Source organism: Juglans microcarpa x Juglans regia, chromosome 4D (genome assembly GCF_004785595.1).
Source record: "Juglans microcarpa x Juglans regia isolate MS1-56 chromosome 4D, Jm3101_v1.0, whole genome shotgun sequence".
NCBI classification, from domain to species: Eukaryota; Viridiplantae; Streptophyta; class Magnoliopsida; order Fagales; family Juglandaceae; genus Juglans; species Juglans microcarpa x Juglans regia.
In genome coordinates, this window is record NC_054600.1 from 4224343 (window position 1) to 4240501 (window position 16159).

General features: G+C 33.7%; 2 protein-coding genes across 3 annotated transcripts; both read left to right on the forward strand.

Annotated features, from left to right (window-relative positions):
• Positions 1–4252, forward strand: LOC121260666 (probable pectin methylesterase CGR2). Of its 2 annotated transcripts, none has more exons than XM_041162613.1 (7): positions 1–143; positions 1048–1201; positions 1394–1433; positions 1700–1741; positions 2652–3026; positions 3334–3389; positions 3850–4252. In XM_041162613.1, the coding sequence occupies exons 2-7, from the start codon at positions 1088–1090 to the stop codon at positions 4000–4002; spliced, it is 780 nt and encodes a 259-aa protein (XP_041018547.1). In that variant the 5' UTR covers positions 1–143; positions 1048–1087; the 3' UTR covers positions 4003–4252. The 2 variants fall into 2 exon arrangements, with proteins under 2 accessions (XP_041018547.1, XP_041018548.1); XM_041162614.1 differs by having other exon boundaries at positions 12–143; positions 1054–1201.
• A 721-nt stretch (positions 4253–4973) lies between these two features.
• Positions 4974–6316, forward strand: LOC121261615 (F-box/kelch-repeat protein At3g06240-like). Its single transcript, XM_041164062.1, has one exon. It carries the CDS (start codon positions 5036–5038, stop codon positions 6212–6214), a length of 1179 nt encoding a protein of 392 aa, XP_041019996.1. The 5' UTR covers positions 4974–5035; the 3' UTR covers positions 6215–6316.
• Positions 6317–16159: the final 9843 nt, after the last annotated feature.

Consider the following 16159-nt stretch of genomic DNA (forward strand, 5'->3'; position numbering starts at 1 on the left):
AGACACGCACTCCGACAGTATAAATTACTCTGTGAGTCTGTCTCTCTTTCTCTCTCTGCATCACAAGCTAAAAAGCAGAACGCGCACAGACATCAGATCTAAGATCCAAATCTCAATGCGGTGCGCTCGTTTCCTTTTCTGAGGTAAAACATCCCAACTCGAATTACTCTTCAGCTACCCGAACTGGGTTTTCTGTATTCGTCTTCGCTTTTGTTATATCTCATATTATTAGTCCGCTTATTGAAACTGTATCAACTGGTTCACGGAGCCCAACGATTTAAACTGGATCTGAATGCATCGTCTTCTCTTTGGTTTCTTTTGTTATCCGTCTCGTTTTTCTTTTCGATTTGGTGTCATTGAATCTGATGGGCTCAGCTTCCAAGTTCAGTTCTATTTGATTCTAATAACGGTCATGCAGCTAAGTTGATTATGGAATATCCTTATCCCATCTCATTCTATGCTTCTTTTGTTTTCGTTTGCTTGGATAAAGGGTGGGGAGGAAAAGGAATTGAAGTTTTCAATTTTGTCTCTTTCTGAATTTGCGAGCTGGATATACTGTAACACGAGTTTTACTTTCTTAAATGTAAACACGGCCTTTAAATGTAGAGTTCTGATTTTTTGGGTGGTTGTTTAGATAAGCTTGATGTTCTTATGGCTTCCAAATAGAAGTAACACTTGATTTCAATAAACATGTCCAGTTTATGCAATATTTTTAGTTTGTATTAGTTTGTAGTGTTGATTTACGTAATTTTGTAATAGAGAGATTCATTGAATGAATGTTAATACACTTGGACAATGTTTCTGGATAGTTTTTATATTTCAATGCATAGAGAATGATTTTAATACCTTATTATGGTAAATTTTGCACTATGCTTGAATACGAATCGTAAGGGGGTAGTGGCTGTGATACAAACTTCTGTGAATATAATGGCTATGAAAATCGTCTATACCAAACACTGCTTAAGAAATGCTAAGGTTTACAATTTTTGCAAGGCTTATCGACTTGTAAAAGCTAACTTTCCCCCAATGTTTTCTTTTCCAAACAAGGTACAGTTTTGTGGACCTTTTGCTTTATAGAAAAGTAGTCATGTCCAGGAGGCAAGTAAGCTCCACACGACGTGGTGGAAGCATTCCGTTTGTTGGAGCCTTAAATTCAAAATCAAAATCTTCTCCCTTATTATCTGTGGGCCTCGTCCTTCTGGTAATGTTCATATGTACACATCGCTTGTATTTTTTTGATTCCATAATTTTGGTTTTATTCAGAGGATCATGCTTGTTGGTTACGAACTGTGTTTTTCAATTTCATGCCCGTAATAAAATGGTACAAAAGCTAGCACAAGCCATTAGTTGATAACCTAATAGTTTCATCTTTTCTTTTGGTTGGAATTCACAGGGAGCATTCCTTCTCATTGGCTATGCTTCTCGTGGCTCAGGTTTGTATTTGGACTGCCTACACCACTCTACTCATTACGTAAAGTGATTTTTAAATTTTAGCCTCAGCTGGCTAGCCATGCCATATTTGGCTTGCTGCTGTCAAATTTAGCCACGGCGTAGCATGAATTTAGTTGATTGGTTCTCGGGTTACTCACTTTTTAGACGAAAACCTTTTTTTCTTCATTTTCCTGTTCTTGAATCATTGCTTTGATTAACTTTGATTTTTGTTTTTTTTTTATAAGTAACTTTTATTTTAATGATACAGGTTTATTTGGACGAGATAGAGAATCATTTAGTAAGGTTGAAGGTAAATTTATTTGGCCTGCTCTCCATTAAAAACGAAAAAAAAAAAAATGAATGCTTATTATTGCCTTGTAACTGAGCATATGAATATATCTTGTCATGTGGTTATTGGAATTTAGGAACTATATCTGTTCTTTAAACTTTTGAAATACTGAGAACCAAAAGTAATTTTTTTTAAGAAGCAATATTCCTTACGGCTGAGTTCAAGTTGATTTTCTTTTCGGCACGCTAGAGGCACACTAAACCTATACCAAGCAAGCAGTACATACTTATACCAAGGGTCTATACTTACAAAAAGAAAGTATGTATTGACAAAAATGGGTGGCCTTCATAGCGGAAATATTCACTAAGTGTTGTTTTTTCTAGAAACATCAGCCTTTTAAACATGAGATTTTGGTAAGCTTAACCGAGCAATATTTTCTTTTTGGTAAGAGAAATTGTCTCAATTTGCTTAATGGATGCTAGATTTCATTTAAGTACATTCAATCCTTGAGTTTGTTGCCTATCAAGATCCAAGATTCTCTTTATATGTTATTTTCTCCAAAACTCGTAAAAAATACTATTGGATACAATCATTTATATTAGGATGTATAATCTGAGATAAAAGGGAAATCATTTAGTCAAAATCCTTGCTCATATGCTACTTGAGATAATATGATCCTATCTGGAGTTGGACATGTTTTGCTGCCTATTATGTATCTTGCAGCATTTAATGGGTAGACAAGTTCTGAATGTCTCAGATGTGTTTCGATCTGTATCAGATTGAAATCAGTCAGTTTAAAATTTTTAGCTGATAAAAGTTCAATTCCTATTGGCCAAAAGTGAGGTTTAAGTTAGTGCAAAGAAATCACCATCAGCAATATGCCATCAACCATATGTATGAATACAAGTTGGAAATTCATTAAATCTTGCAGGTGACTTTACATGCACGCAAGAAGTTCAGAGAGCAATACCTATGCTAAAGAAAGCATACGGTGACAGCATGCACAAAATTTTGCATGTAGGCCCTGATACTTGTTCAGTGGTCTCTAAATTGTTAAAAGAAGATGAAACTGAGGCATGGGGTGTGGAGCCATATGACATAGAGGATGCTGATGGAATTTGCAAGAATCTAGTGCGAATAGGCCTTGTGCGTGTGGCTGATATCAAGTTCCCGTTACCTTATAGAGCAAAATCTTTTTCCCTTGTTATTGTATCAGACGCTTTGGATTACTTGTCTCCGAAATACCTGAACAAGACCCTTCCAGAATTCGCAAGGGTGTCTGCTGATGGTCTAGTTATTTTTACAGGTACTTTTATTTTTTCCTTTTCCTTATTTTTCCTTACCATTGCAACAAATTCAATATTAAACTCACATGTTATTTTACATTATGACTCTTCTTATAATTGTTCTGAAGTAATTACACTAGCCATATCAGTTTTGAACTTTTGGTGGATTCATCAACAACCGCTCAGGCATCTCAATAAACATATAAAGAGATGCTTAGCTGTGACAATTATCTCTATGTTTCTCTCCCCCTCTAATTCATGCACACACTACCTTCGTGTTAGTAATGATCTCTCTGAGTTTTCTTTGCTTTCCAATATTATGTTTAGGTTACCCTGGTCAACAGAGAGCTAAAGTTGCTGAATTATCCAAATTTGGACGGCCGGTAAGTGTTACTCCTATTTCTTGTATGGCATCTCTCGGCTCCTGGGTTGGTTTTGATTGAACTATTCTTTCCAATCATGTTCTTGTTGATGTCTTTGATGGGGCACTTTTTAATGGAAAAAAAAAAAGATGTTAACTCAAAACCTTCAAACAAATTTCTTTTGTGATTCAACAATCATTGGCACTTCTTCAATATTAAAAACCTTTAAGAACTAGGCAGTCTTGATCTGACTTCTGTCATGGCTAAAATCTGTTGGTTCATTATTACCGAGCAAAATGGAAGGGTCAAGACACTTTCCTCAAAGTCGCTATATTTATACTTTATTTTGGTGTAATATGGTATTGACAATTGCCCGATTTATACTTTATCTTGTGGTGATATAGTACATGTTTCTGTAGCCATTTTTCTCGATCGCTTATCAATCCTCATTTTGGCTATTGTTTATACTTTTACTGTGAAGGCAAAAATGAGAAGCGCGTCTTGGTGGGCACGTTTCTTTGTACAAACCAGCTTAGAAGAAAATGAAGCTGCCATTAAGAAGTTTGAACAGGCTGCATCCAAGAATTCGTACAAGCCAGGCTGCCAAGTTTTCCATCTCAACTCATACCATTGATATTTTAAGATTTATAGCAACATTTTATTCATGGTAGTAGTTTTGGGGGGGCGATTCTCTCATGCAAAAACAATGCATGAAAAGCATAAAGCAAAAAACTGTCCAGCTCTCATATAAAACGTACTCTGTGGGGGTGATTAGCTTTGGTACCATAGATGTTAAAATGATATTACCTGATGTTTTGTTCTAAACTTATACAATCAATCTCCATTCATTTTATTAAAAGAAATATAGCCTGAATTTTGCTTTTTATATGTAATGTTTCTGTTTTGTTCACCATTTTTGGGAAGCTCTCCTGCAAATATAAATAACTACAAATTAATGACTAGGGGAGATGTTCAGCTCGAGTATAAAATACGCCACTCTTTGGGACAGAACACTAATATGAGCCTTTCAAAAAGAAAAAAAAAAAAACACTAATATGAGACAATCTTAAAGCCAAATTAGTTTTCATTCATTTATTCAAACTATCACCTTGTTTTAAAAATGACAAATCTATAATTATGCTATCATTTCATTATCCTGCTCGAGAAAAAAATGATATATTTACAATGATAAAATAATTGTAATTGTATCATTTTCTGCTCACTTCATTAAAAGTGGTAGTGGAATCTTAATAGACCTGACGAGTGAGATTCAAAAATGAAAAATACCACTTAGGCTTGGTTTGGATACAAAAAAATATTTTATTTTATATAATTATTATAACTTTATCGATTTAATGTATAAAATATAATAAACAATTTAATTTTTTTAAATATCAAAATAAAAATAATATTCAAAAATAATATTCGAATAATATTTTATTCTACTTTCATTTTAACTCATCTCATCGCGACTCATTATTCAAACCTATCCGTTTCCCAATTATATGAATTTATTTTTTCGAATCTTTATATTTAATCGAATATAAATAAGTTACATAATTTATTTTTTTCCAAAAGAAAAAAAATTGAAAATTTAAAAAAAAAAAAAGAAGGGTAAAAAAAGGAGTCAATCATCGGTCAAATGGGGGCCGAGTAGCACCAAAAGCATGAAGATGAGAGTGGACTTTGTAATAGTGCAACACCGAGACGAAATTGTGATTTCTGCGCGCGATTCGATTGATTTTACGAAAGAAGAAGCGATGTCTAGGAAGTTTCTACCTGAAGAAGTCGTCGTAGAAATCCTCTTGCGATTGCCGGTCAAATCTCTGGTACGATTCAGGTGCGTGTCTAAACGATGGCTCTCACTAATTTCGGATCCGCGATTTGCTAAATCGCAGTTCAAGCGAGCAGCTGACCACATCCAACGACTGCTTTTTCCAACCCCTTTCGGACTTGGATCCCTAGAAGTCGATCTACCATTTGGGGACAGTTCTGCTGTTAGAGAACTCTTCGTCCCTTTTAAGCAACCGAATCTTCGTCTTAACTTGCTAGGTTCTTGTGACGGTCTGGTTTTTGCGTCTCACTACGACCATAAGGATTTCTATATTTGGAATCCATCGACAGGAGAGCACCGAAAATTGCCTGACCCTGGGATTTCTCCCCATCCTGACAACGAATACATGTATGGCTTTGGATATGATTCGTCCATAGATGACTATAAGGTTATAGTGACCTCTTTCCTCCCGCTGCGTCCCTCTCCCGGATATGTAGGCAAGATTCTCTCCCTAAAGAATAACTCTTGGAAAAGTATTAAAAAACCCGATGATGTATTTAGCAGTTTCAGGTCAGCAGGGGCGCTTTGTGGTGGGGCTGTCCATTGGTTAGGTGAAGTGCTCCGACCGGAGGCCAATCTAGCAATCCTTGCGTTTGATTTAGCTGAGGAGAAATTCCGTCAGGTGCCCATGCTCCCCATGCTTGAAGGAGAGGATGTGGACTACTATGACATCGCTTATACTTGTTTGGTCAATCTTGGAGGACGTCTATGTTTAATCCTTCTTTGGCATGCAGATGAAGAGCTATGGGGGATGATGGAATACGGAGTGCAGAAATCATGGGCGCGTATGTTTAGAATTGACGGAGATTATGGTCCTAAACCACTTTGCATGTCGAGAGGTAATCAGCTTGTAGCAACAAATGATGATGGAAACGTGTTGATCAGGGCTAATCCTGAAGGGAAGATTGTTGAAAGTTGTGTGTTTTGCATTGAGCAAAGCCCAAATTGGCATGAACCATCGGCTGTCTTTGTTGAGAGTTTGCTTTCACCTCTTTTTGCTTTGGAGTTTTGAAATCTCATCTCTTAAAGAGTCATGGTTGGGGATTTATGTTGCAGAGTATGTTTTTGTTTACATTGTATTCTCAATTTGCACATGTATTGCTTCCCATGTTGACATCATGTCTCCATATTAAACGTTTAGCTGTTATCCATCCAGTCAACTTACCTTCAATAAGATACTTCAAATACTCTCAAACACTTTCACTACTATTTTTTACTTAATTATTATTTTCACCTATTTTTTATTACTATTCAATATTTTATTATTACTTTTTCATTACTTTTTCACAAACATTTTCACTATCTAAACATAGCCTTCCCACAAAAGAGTGTGCCTTCTCTATAGAAACAGAGAGAAACTCTACCTTCTCGCTAGAAAACTCAAATCACTTCGAGTGTTTTCGTTGGAGAGAGGGCAGAGCTGTGGCTCTCACATTCCTTTCTTTTCCCTTTCTATTACCACAATATGTATACACTTTTATGGTAGTATTTTTTTTTTTTTTTATTTTCCTTCCCTCTTCATCGGTTTGGTTTTGGTCAGATCTATTGCACTATGGTCGCTATCGATTGACACGCACCCTACCACGCCATCTTACAACTGCCGATCTATTGGGATGGAGTGGAATCGTGCCAAAAAACTCGAAGCGTGGCCTTCACGAGCGGCTTGTTTTCGCGCGTGGTCTTCATACTTCGTTGCACCACGATGCCTCCACTGGTTACACACGCTGTACCAACAAATTTTCCACATCGAGATCTTCCAGATCTATCCTACCTCGCCTCCCTACCACTGGCGTGTGGTTGCCACGCGCCACCACAGATGTGCAGGAAGACAGATGACTGGCTGCATATCAGTCCATCCAATGTCGTGCTTTTAACTATTTTATCGCTTTCCCTAACCGATGATATTGAAAAATGGATTATGAATCTCTCCAAAAAATATTTCAAGACAACAAATTGCAGTGCACCCACAACTTTTACTGCTTCCAGTGGAAGTTCCACAGCCATCAGCGATGGTTTTATAGTTTGCATGACTTTACGAACTGTAAATGACTGTATTTTAAGATGGCGCTCTCTTTGTAGGGCAGGTGTAGGAACCAATAAATTGATCCAAAAATCCGTTTTATATTTTTTTTACCACTTTTGCACTGTAGTTATTGTACTAGAGCGTTTGTTAGAAACCCCATCCCTTCCTCATTTATCATCATTTTTATTTCTAATAGAAATTTGCTTGTTTAAAGAGAGAATTTTATAATTTTTTTGTCTCTCATTTTCCGAAATTTAAAATACATTCAACTCAAACTATCTTAATATTATTTACAAAATTTTTATCACATTTTACTCTCCAAACATATCCTAAACCATTAAGGATGGATTTTATAGATACTCTTTTTGAAAAAAAATATAAAGAAAGTTGATTAAAAGTGACCTGTATATTAATTTCATTTTACATTTTGCTATAATATTCGCTAGATGTGAAGTGAATTGCACACATCTCTTAAAAAATTTAATTAATTTCTCTCTCCTACTTTTTTTCCACTACCGATACTTCCATGTTTTCATTTCAGTCCATCTCTCTCAAAGTGACTTTCTCAATGAAATTCAACGATGAGACGCATGTCAAATTTAACGAGACAATCTCACCTGAATTTACAATACCTTCAGCAAGGAATATTTGACTCTCTTGGTAATAGTCTCCTAATATAATCTCTTTTTTATTTTTTGAATCGATTTATATTTTGCTTTAGCTTAAAAATTTAGATTAATATAAAATAAGATATAATTATATGATATTGTATATTATAAATATTATACGAAGATATCATTAATAGTTAGAGAAAATATTTGAAATGAATAAAAAATATTAAAACGTATATTATTTAAATAATATAAAGAAAAATAGAAAAGTTATTATATAGTATATTATAAAAGTCAATAGATAAAATAGAAAAATTAGATTTTGGTGATGTATATTAAATGATAGGATAAAGAAGCCAATGTGAATGTTTTTAGAGGATGTTTGTAATATAAGATGAGAAAATAATTTTGTGAATATGAATGAATTCGTTCGAGTTAAGATATTTTATTGGAGTTTGGGAAGATGGAGAGACTGTAGAATAAAAAAATATTATAAAATTAAAATATTGTTAGAATATAATTTTTATTTAAAATTTTTAAAAAGTAATATTGTTCAAATACAAAACATATGTATGGTTAATGAGATGAGACGAAAAATTCTCAAATATTTAATTTCCTTCTCAAATATTATTTAAATAGAAAATATTTTAAAATTTCAACTTTTTATCTATTCATTATTCGATCATTACAATTTTTTAAAATTTCAAAACAAAACATTTTTAAAATTTTAAATTTTAAATAATATTAAAAAATTATATACAAATAATATTTTAATTTTATAATATTTTAATTTAAATTTTTTCCTCATTTCTTAAAATCTAATAAATTTATTAATTAAAATTATTTTACTATTATTCATAAAATTCTAAAATACCACAAGTATCCAAATGCTTAAATAACCTTAAAATTTCTTTAATAGAAAAATTAGTTTGTTTTTGTGTTACATATTAAAAAAATTAATCTCAAATAGGTTAAAAAGTCTATTTGAACAAAAATTTCATTTTGGTGCTTTTCCTCAAACGTGTTTTTCAGGATAATACGGAACGTAACTCAAATTTTAAAAATATTCTCAATAGACGAAAATACCCATGCATCTTTAAGATATTTATAAATTTTAAACTTTAAAGAATTTGATCATAACTTTTTAAAAATCAATTGATCGTCTTTTCTACGTCAGAAAACAAATTTTTAATTTGTTTTCAAATAAATATAACATATTTGAAAGTGCTTTAATATGTAATACCCTAATAACCTAATTTTTTTCATTAAAAAGTTTTAATACTATTTACACACTTTTTAAGACTCTTACTTCAACCACAAACAAAAACTTTAAGGACTTATTTGGGGTTGCAGTAGGAGACTTAAAAAATACCTAAGTAGCTTTAAAAGCTATTTAATAAAAAAATTTAAGTTATTTGGGTGTTACATATTCAAACATTTTTAATCTCAAATAAACTAAAAAATGCATTTAAAAAAGTATCATTTTGAATTTTTTTCTCAATCATTCTTTTATGAATAATGCGGAATGTAATTCGAATTTTAAAAAACTATGAATGAACTTAAGTACCTAAAGAACTTTCAGATAATTATAATTTTCAAACTTTCAAGAATATGATATAATTTTTAAAAATTCAAGTAATCATCATTTATATCTTAGAAAACATTTTTTTAATTTATTTCTAGACAAACATAATGTATTTAAAAGTATTTTAAATATATAGTTATCAAACAATAAATAATTTTATAATAATAAATAAAAACCTTAAAACTATAGCTATATTTATATTTCTTGTCACAATCTAAAAAATTGCAGGAAGTTATCTTTACTACCGCAATCTCAAGATTCTCAACCATTAAGTTTCAGTTTGGATATAAGAAATGTTTCATCTCATCTCATCTCATTATTATAATTTTTTTTAATTTTTATATAAAATATAATAAACAATTTAATGTTTTAAATTTCAAAATAATAATATTATTAAAAAGTAAAATTAACCACTATCTAAGAGCATCCGCATTGGAATATCCAAATACAAAGGCAAAAGGTCAAATGGCTTAACAAAACATAAAAACCGACTGCATTGGATTATGCAAGTATAAAATTAAATGACTTTTAACTACAGTGATTCGACTCCTTCAATCATATTTGACTTAATACTATAGTTCAACCAAATATTTGTTTATTATTTTCTTCCTCCAGAAGCGTTTTGGTCGAGTAACTCTGAGAAAGCTACCAAGCTTAGAGTACGTTTGGATGTTAAACTGAGTTGAGTTGAGATGATAAAATATTGTTAGAATATTATTTATTATTATTATTATTATTTTGAGATTTGAAAAAGTTAAATTATTTATTATATTTTGTATTGAGATTTAAAAAAATTGTAATGATAGATTGAGATGAGTTGAGATGGATTTACTTTCCAAACGAAGCCTAGTCCCCCCATCCAAGACCCATGTCGGCATTTTGCTTCCTGAGAAAGCCACCAAGCTCAACTCTGGAACAATTGTGGCGGTGGGTGCTGGGACTCATGATAAAGAGGAGAAATTGATACCTGTTAGTGTAAAGAAGGAGATATTGTCCTCTTGCCTGAATATGGAGGAACTCAAGTGATTTGCTAGCAAGCAGTAGTTCTGCCAACCACCCAAAAAAAAAATGCTGTTCTACGGTTCTACCTTGTGCTGCAATTGACCAGGTCCATTTTGTTTTGAGCTTTTTCAGCGGATGAAAGTAAAAGATTGTAAAGTGCTAAACCAAATGATAATGATGGTTATTCCATCACTTCCAGGCAAACACTCTTTCTTATTCCATAACTGGTAAAGAGCTAAACTAAATAGTAATGATGGTTTGTAAAAGATTGTAGGAGTGCTAAATATAGGTTTCAAACAACCTGTTACTTCTATACAAAAAATGATGGCATTCCAACTGATTATAGCTAGCATAAGTAATCTGTTGCTGTGTTCCAATTTTCTTTGGTTCATCATGTAATTCATTTTTAAAGTGATGGCTAGTTTAACTAACCTGGATTATTATGTACAGAAACCTGAATCTTAAAGACTTGCTTGTCAAACTATTGCTGGAAATAAAGAAAATTCTGGCAATGTATTATTTGAAACAATTTATTCTTTATTAGTTTCTAATATTCATGCTTTTAAGTATGTTAAAATATTACATATTTATGATACCAGAGTACACAAGTTTTAGTGAGATTATTTACTTCCGTAGGTACGGCCTTAAAAGAGGTATTAATGTCAACTCTTTCTTTAATGCAAAACGATATATGGAAATCCAAACTGATTTTGATTAAAAGGTATGGAATCCAGTACTCACGTTGCATTGATCAGAGGCTTGTACATCTACCATACATAGCTCTCAATTTTGAAGATCCTTAGTAGGTCTAAATGATATTCTTGTTGACCATTTCTCACGGAGATATCCGTGAGAACGAGTCTATCACTTAAGAGTCTTTGAAGTAGTCTAACACTCTTCCATCACGTTAATAATTGATCCCATAAAAATAAGATCACGTGGGACACGTAAACACCGAAGTTTGATGGAGACTTCGGCTATAAATACAGTGTTTGGTCCCCAGACTCACTCACTCAATTCTCTTCGGTATTACACTATCTAAATAGAGTAGAGAAGAGTTTGGAAGTGTCAAACACAGAGAAAAAAGTAGCAAAACAGTGAATAGTATCAATGGCCGGAAGTATATTTTTCTTGGCATTAAAACCTATCAATTCTTGTTTCTAAAGTGTAATTCTGCATTCTAGAATTGTTTTTAGTGTAACAGTTGGTATCAGAACAAGGTTTACCTCTGCCTTGATGTTTAAAATCAAATTCGGATCATCTTTGTTTTTTTGGCCGAAATTTTTCAAATTTTTTAAATTTTGTTTTTTTGATGGTTTTGACTTGAAAGAAGTTTAGAAATAATTTAGAAATAGTTTTTATAAACTTTTTGTGCTTAAAAATGTGATTTTTGAGGTGAAAATCGTCTGAAAATCGTGTTTTCTGCGGGCTGTATGGAGGTTGAAGACGACCCAAACGACATGTCGTTTTCAGCCTTGAAAACGACATGTCGTTTAAGCCAGCATTGTTTCATTCAGTAATACTAAACGAATGTTGTTTCCAATTTAATGATAAACGACATGTCGTTTTCAATTTGATGAAAACGACATGTCGTTTTGTTTGAAGCTATTTTATCCGGTATAATGCTAAACGACACGTCGTTTTCAATTTGATGAAAACGACATGTCGTTTTGTTCGGAAGCCATTTAACCAGTACGATATTAAACGACACGTCGTTTATAAGGTTGACAAAAACGACATGTCGTTTACATGGCTGTTTTTGTTTTAAACAATAAGGAAAACGACACGTCGTTTATATGGGCCTGTTTAAAAAAAAAAAAAAAGCCTTTGTGCTTATATATTTTTTTTAATTATATGCAATTTGAATAATTGTAGTATAAATTTGTTTATTATGCTCATATTTAGTTTACATTAATTGATTAATTTTGCTTTATATTAATACATGTAATTTTTGGATGAGTATATAGTTTATAACATGAAATTAAATGTTATGCAGTTCTGATTATGCATTTTTTATGCTTACATTATGAATATTTTTTTCCCTCATAAAGTGTGATGGTTGCTGCATTGTTGGTATTAGTGAGTGCTGGTGGTTCGTCTTTCCTAATAGCATAGTCTATATTCATTGACCCTAAATGAAGTTCTCATCCCTAAGGCTCACCAGTGTGAAAGGTGTGCGTGAGCACATCATGCAAATGAGGGACAATGTGGCTCAATTGAAGAAACTCGAGATTGAAATGTCGGAGTCCTTCCTGGTGCACTACATCTTGAACACCCTCCCGCATCAATATGGACCGTTTAAAATCTCATACAACACAAATAAGGATAAATGGTCAATTAATGAACTCATGACCATGTGTGTTCAAGAGGAAGGGAGACTGATGATGGAACAAGGTGAAAGTACAATGCTGGCAACGCATGGAAGGGGCAAATCTCAAGCCAAACTGAAAGGAAAAGGCAAAATACCTCCCCAAGGTAGTATTAAGAAAGATTCCAAGTGTTTTTTCTGTAAAAAGAAAGGACACATGAAGAAAGAATGCTCCAAATTCCAGAAATGGCTTGCAGACAAAGGTAATCCAACCTCACTTGTTTGTTATGAATCTAATATGGTTAATGTCAATATTAACACATGGTGGATTGATTCTGGATCAACAATCCACATTTCAAATTCCTTGCAGGGTTTGCAAAACCTAAGGAAGCCAGTGGGAAGTGAGCGAAGCATCTTATCAGGAAACAAGATGGGCTCGCATGTGGAAGCTGTAGGAACTTGCTATTTAATTTTATCTAGTGGTTTTGTTTTAAAGTTGGAAAATACCTTTTATGTTCCAAGTTTCTCTAGAAACTTGATTTCAGTTTCAAGACTAGTACCTTTTGAATATTCCTTTAATTTTTCAAATTCAACATTCAGTTTATTTTATAAATCTGATTGTGTTGGGAATGGTATTTTGTCTGATGGTTTTTATTGCATTAATTTACAAAACAATACAACTTATGATTCAATGCATGTTCACACTGGCACTAAAAGATGTGTTATTAATGAGGATTCCTCTAAATTATGGCACTGGAGATTAGGTCATGTCTCCATAGATAGAATTAAAATATTAGTAAATGAATGGGTACTTAATACTCTGAATTTTACTGATTTTAAGACTTGTGTAGATTGCATAAAAGGAAAGCAGACCAACAAGTCAAAGAAAGGTGCTAATAAGAGTTCAGAAATATTAGAGATCATACATACTGATATATGCAGTCCAGACATGGACTCAGATGGTCAGAAATACTTCATCTCTTTTATAGATGATTACTCACGATATATGTATCTCTACATGCTTCATAACAAGAACGAAGCATTCGATGCCTTTAAAATCTTTAAGGCTGAAGTAGAGAAACAATGCGATAAGCAAATTAAGATCGTGAGATCAGATAGAGGTGGAGAATATTATGGTAGATATACAGAGAATGGACAAGCACCTGGGCCATTTGCAAAGTTTCTTCAAGAGCATGAGATTGTTGCCCAGTACACCATGCCTGGTTCACCGGACCAGAATGGTATAGTAGAAAGAAGAAACCGAACATTATTGGACATGGTGCGGAGTATGCTTAGCAGCTCCAATCTTCCTAAATTATTGTGCGCTGAAACACTTAAGACGGCAATGTATATATTAAACCGAGTTCCAACCAAGGTTGTTCCTAAAACGCCATTTGAATTATGGAAAGGTTGGAAACCGAGTTTGCGACATATGCGCATTTGGGGATGCCCGTCTGAGGTGAGAATTTATAATCCACAAGAGAAGAAACTAGACCCAAGGACCATTAGTGAGTATTTCATTGGATATGCTGAAAGGTCTAAGGGTTAGAGATTTTATTGTCCACATTAGGATTGTGGAATCAAGAAATGCAAAGTTTCTTGAAAATGACTTGATCAGTGGGAGTGATCAAACCAGGAATATAGTTTCTGAGAATGATCATTCAGAATCTCAACCTTCCACCTCAAGTGATAGAATGGTTATTGTTTACAATACCCCTCAAGTGCAAACTGGTGTTGAACAACTAATCATTGACATTCCATAAGCTGCTGATGACGTTCCAGTAGATCAAGTAGTTCAAGAGTTGCCAACAACTTTTGAACAACAAGTTGAACCACATACTTCTCAGGAAGATGATGGTGCAACATTTAGAAGATCTATTAGAGCAAGGAGATCAGCAATTCCTAGTGATTATGTTGTGTATCTGCAAGAATCTGACTATAACATTAGAGCCGAAAATGATCCCGAGTTCTTTTCACAAGCCATGAGTTGCAAAAAATCAGAATTATGGTACAATGTCATGAAGGAAGAGATGAATTCTATGAAGAGTAATGGAGTTTGGGATCTTGTTGAGTTGCCTAATGGTGTAAAGGCCATTGAATGTAAATTGGTCTTTAAAACTAAAAAAGACTCATTGGGCAACATTGAGAGATACAAGGCAAGACTCGTTGCTAAAGGATTCACTCAGAAATAAGGAATCGATTACACAGAGACTTTCTTTCCTGTATCTAAGAAAGATTCCTTGCGTGTTATTTTGGCATTAATAGCCCATTTTGACTTAGAGTTGCAACAAATGGATGTGAAAACAGCATTTCTCAATGGAGATCTAGAGGAGGAGGTTTACATGAAACAGCCTGAAGGATTCCACTCTAGTAATGGTGATCAATTGGTTTGCAAGCTCAAGAAATCCATATACGATTTAAAACAAGCATCTCGACAATGGTATTTGAAATTCTATAATGTAATTTCTTCATTCGGTTTTGTAGAAAACGTTATGGATCAATGTATATAGCAGAAGGTCAGTGGGAGTAAAATATGTTTTCTTGTTTTATATGTGGATGACATTTTGCTAGCAACCAATGATAAGAGTTTGCTGCATGAGGTGAAACAATTTCTCTCTAAAAGTTTTGATATGAAGGATATGGGTTAGGCATCTTATGTCATTGGCATTAAGATCCATAGAGACAGATTTCAAGGTATCTTGGGTCTGTCTCAGGAAACCTACATTAATAAAGTTTTAGAGAGATACCTGATGAATGATTGTTCACCAAGTGTAGCTCCCATTGTGAAGGGTGATAGATTCAATTTGAACCAATGCCCAAGGAACGACCTTGATTGGGAACAAATGAAGAACATTCCATATGCTTCTGCTGTCGGAAGCCTAATGTATGCTCAGGTCTGTACAAGACCTGACATTGCATTTGCTGTAGGAATGTTGGGACGATATCAGAGTGATCCAGGTTTAGACCACTGGAGAGCTGCAAAGAAAGTAATGAGGTACCTTCAAGGAACCAAAGAATACATGCTTATGTATAGACGAATGGATAATCTGGAAGTAACTGGCTACTGAGATTTTGACTTTGTTGGCTGTATTGATTCACGCAAATCAACATCAGGATACATATTTTTGATGGCCGGTGGAGCTATATCATGGAGGAGTGCCAAACAGACTTTGACTGCCACTTCCACTATGGAAGCCGAATTTGTCTCTTGTTTTGAGGCTACTTCACATGGTGTATGGTTTAAGAGTTTCATTTCTGGGCTTAGAATTATGGATTCGATCTCTAGGCCATTGAGAATGTATTGCGACAATTCAGCTGCTGTTTTTATTGATAAAAACAACAAAAGTGGGAGTCAGAGCAAACACATCAACATTAAATATTTAGCCATAAGGGAACGTGTTAAAGAAAATAAAGTGGTCATTGATCAC

Bases quoted from the DNA above. Each gene is read 5' to 3' on its own strand.
- LOC121261615 (XM_041164062.1), top strand. From the start codon at position 5,036: ATGAAGATGAGAGTGGACTTTGTAATAGTGCAACACCGAGACGAAATT.
- LOC121260666 (XM_041162613.1), top strand. From the start codon at position 1,088: ATGTCCAGGAGGCAAGTAAGCTCCACACGACGTGGTGGAAGCATTCCG. The intron at 3,027-3,333 runs GTACTTTTATTT...TATTATGTTTAG, and splicing joins TGGTCTAGTTATTTTTACAG to GTTACCCTGGTCAACAGAGA. The intron at 3,390-3,849 runs GTAAGTGTTACT...TTTACTGTGAAG, and splicing joins TATCCAAATTTGGACGGCCG to GCAAAAATGAGAAGCGCGTC.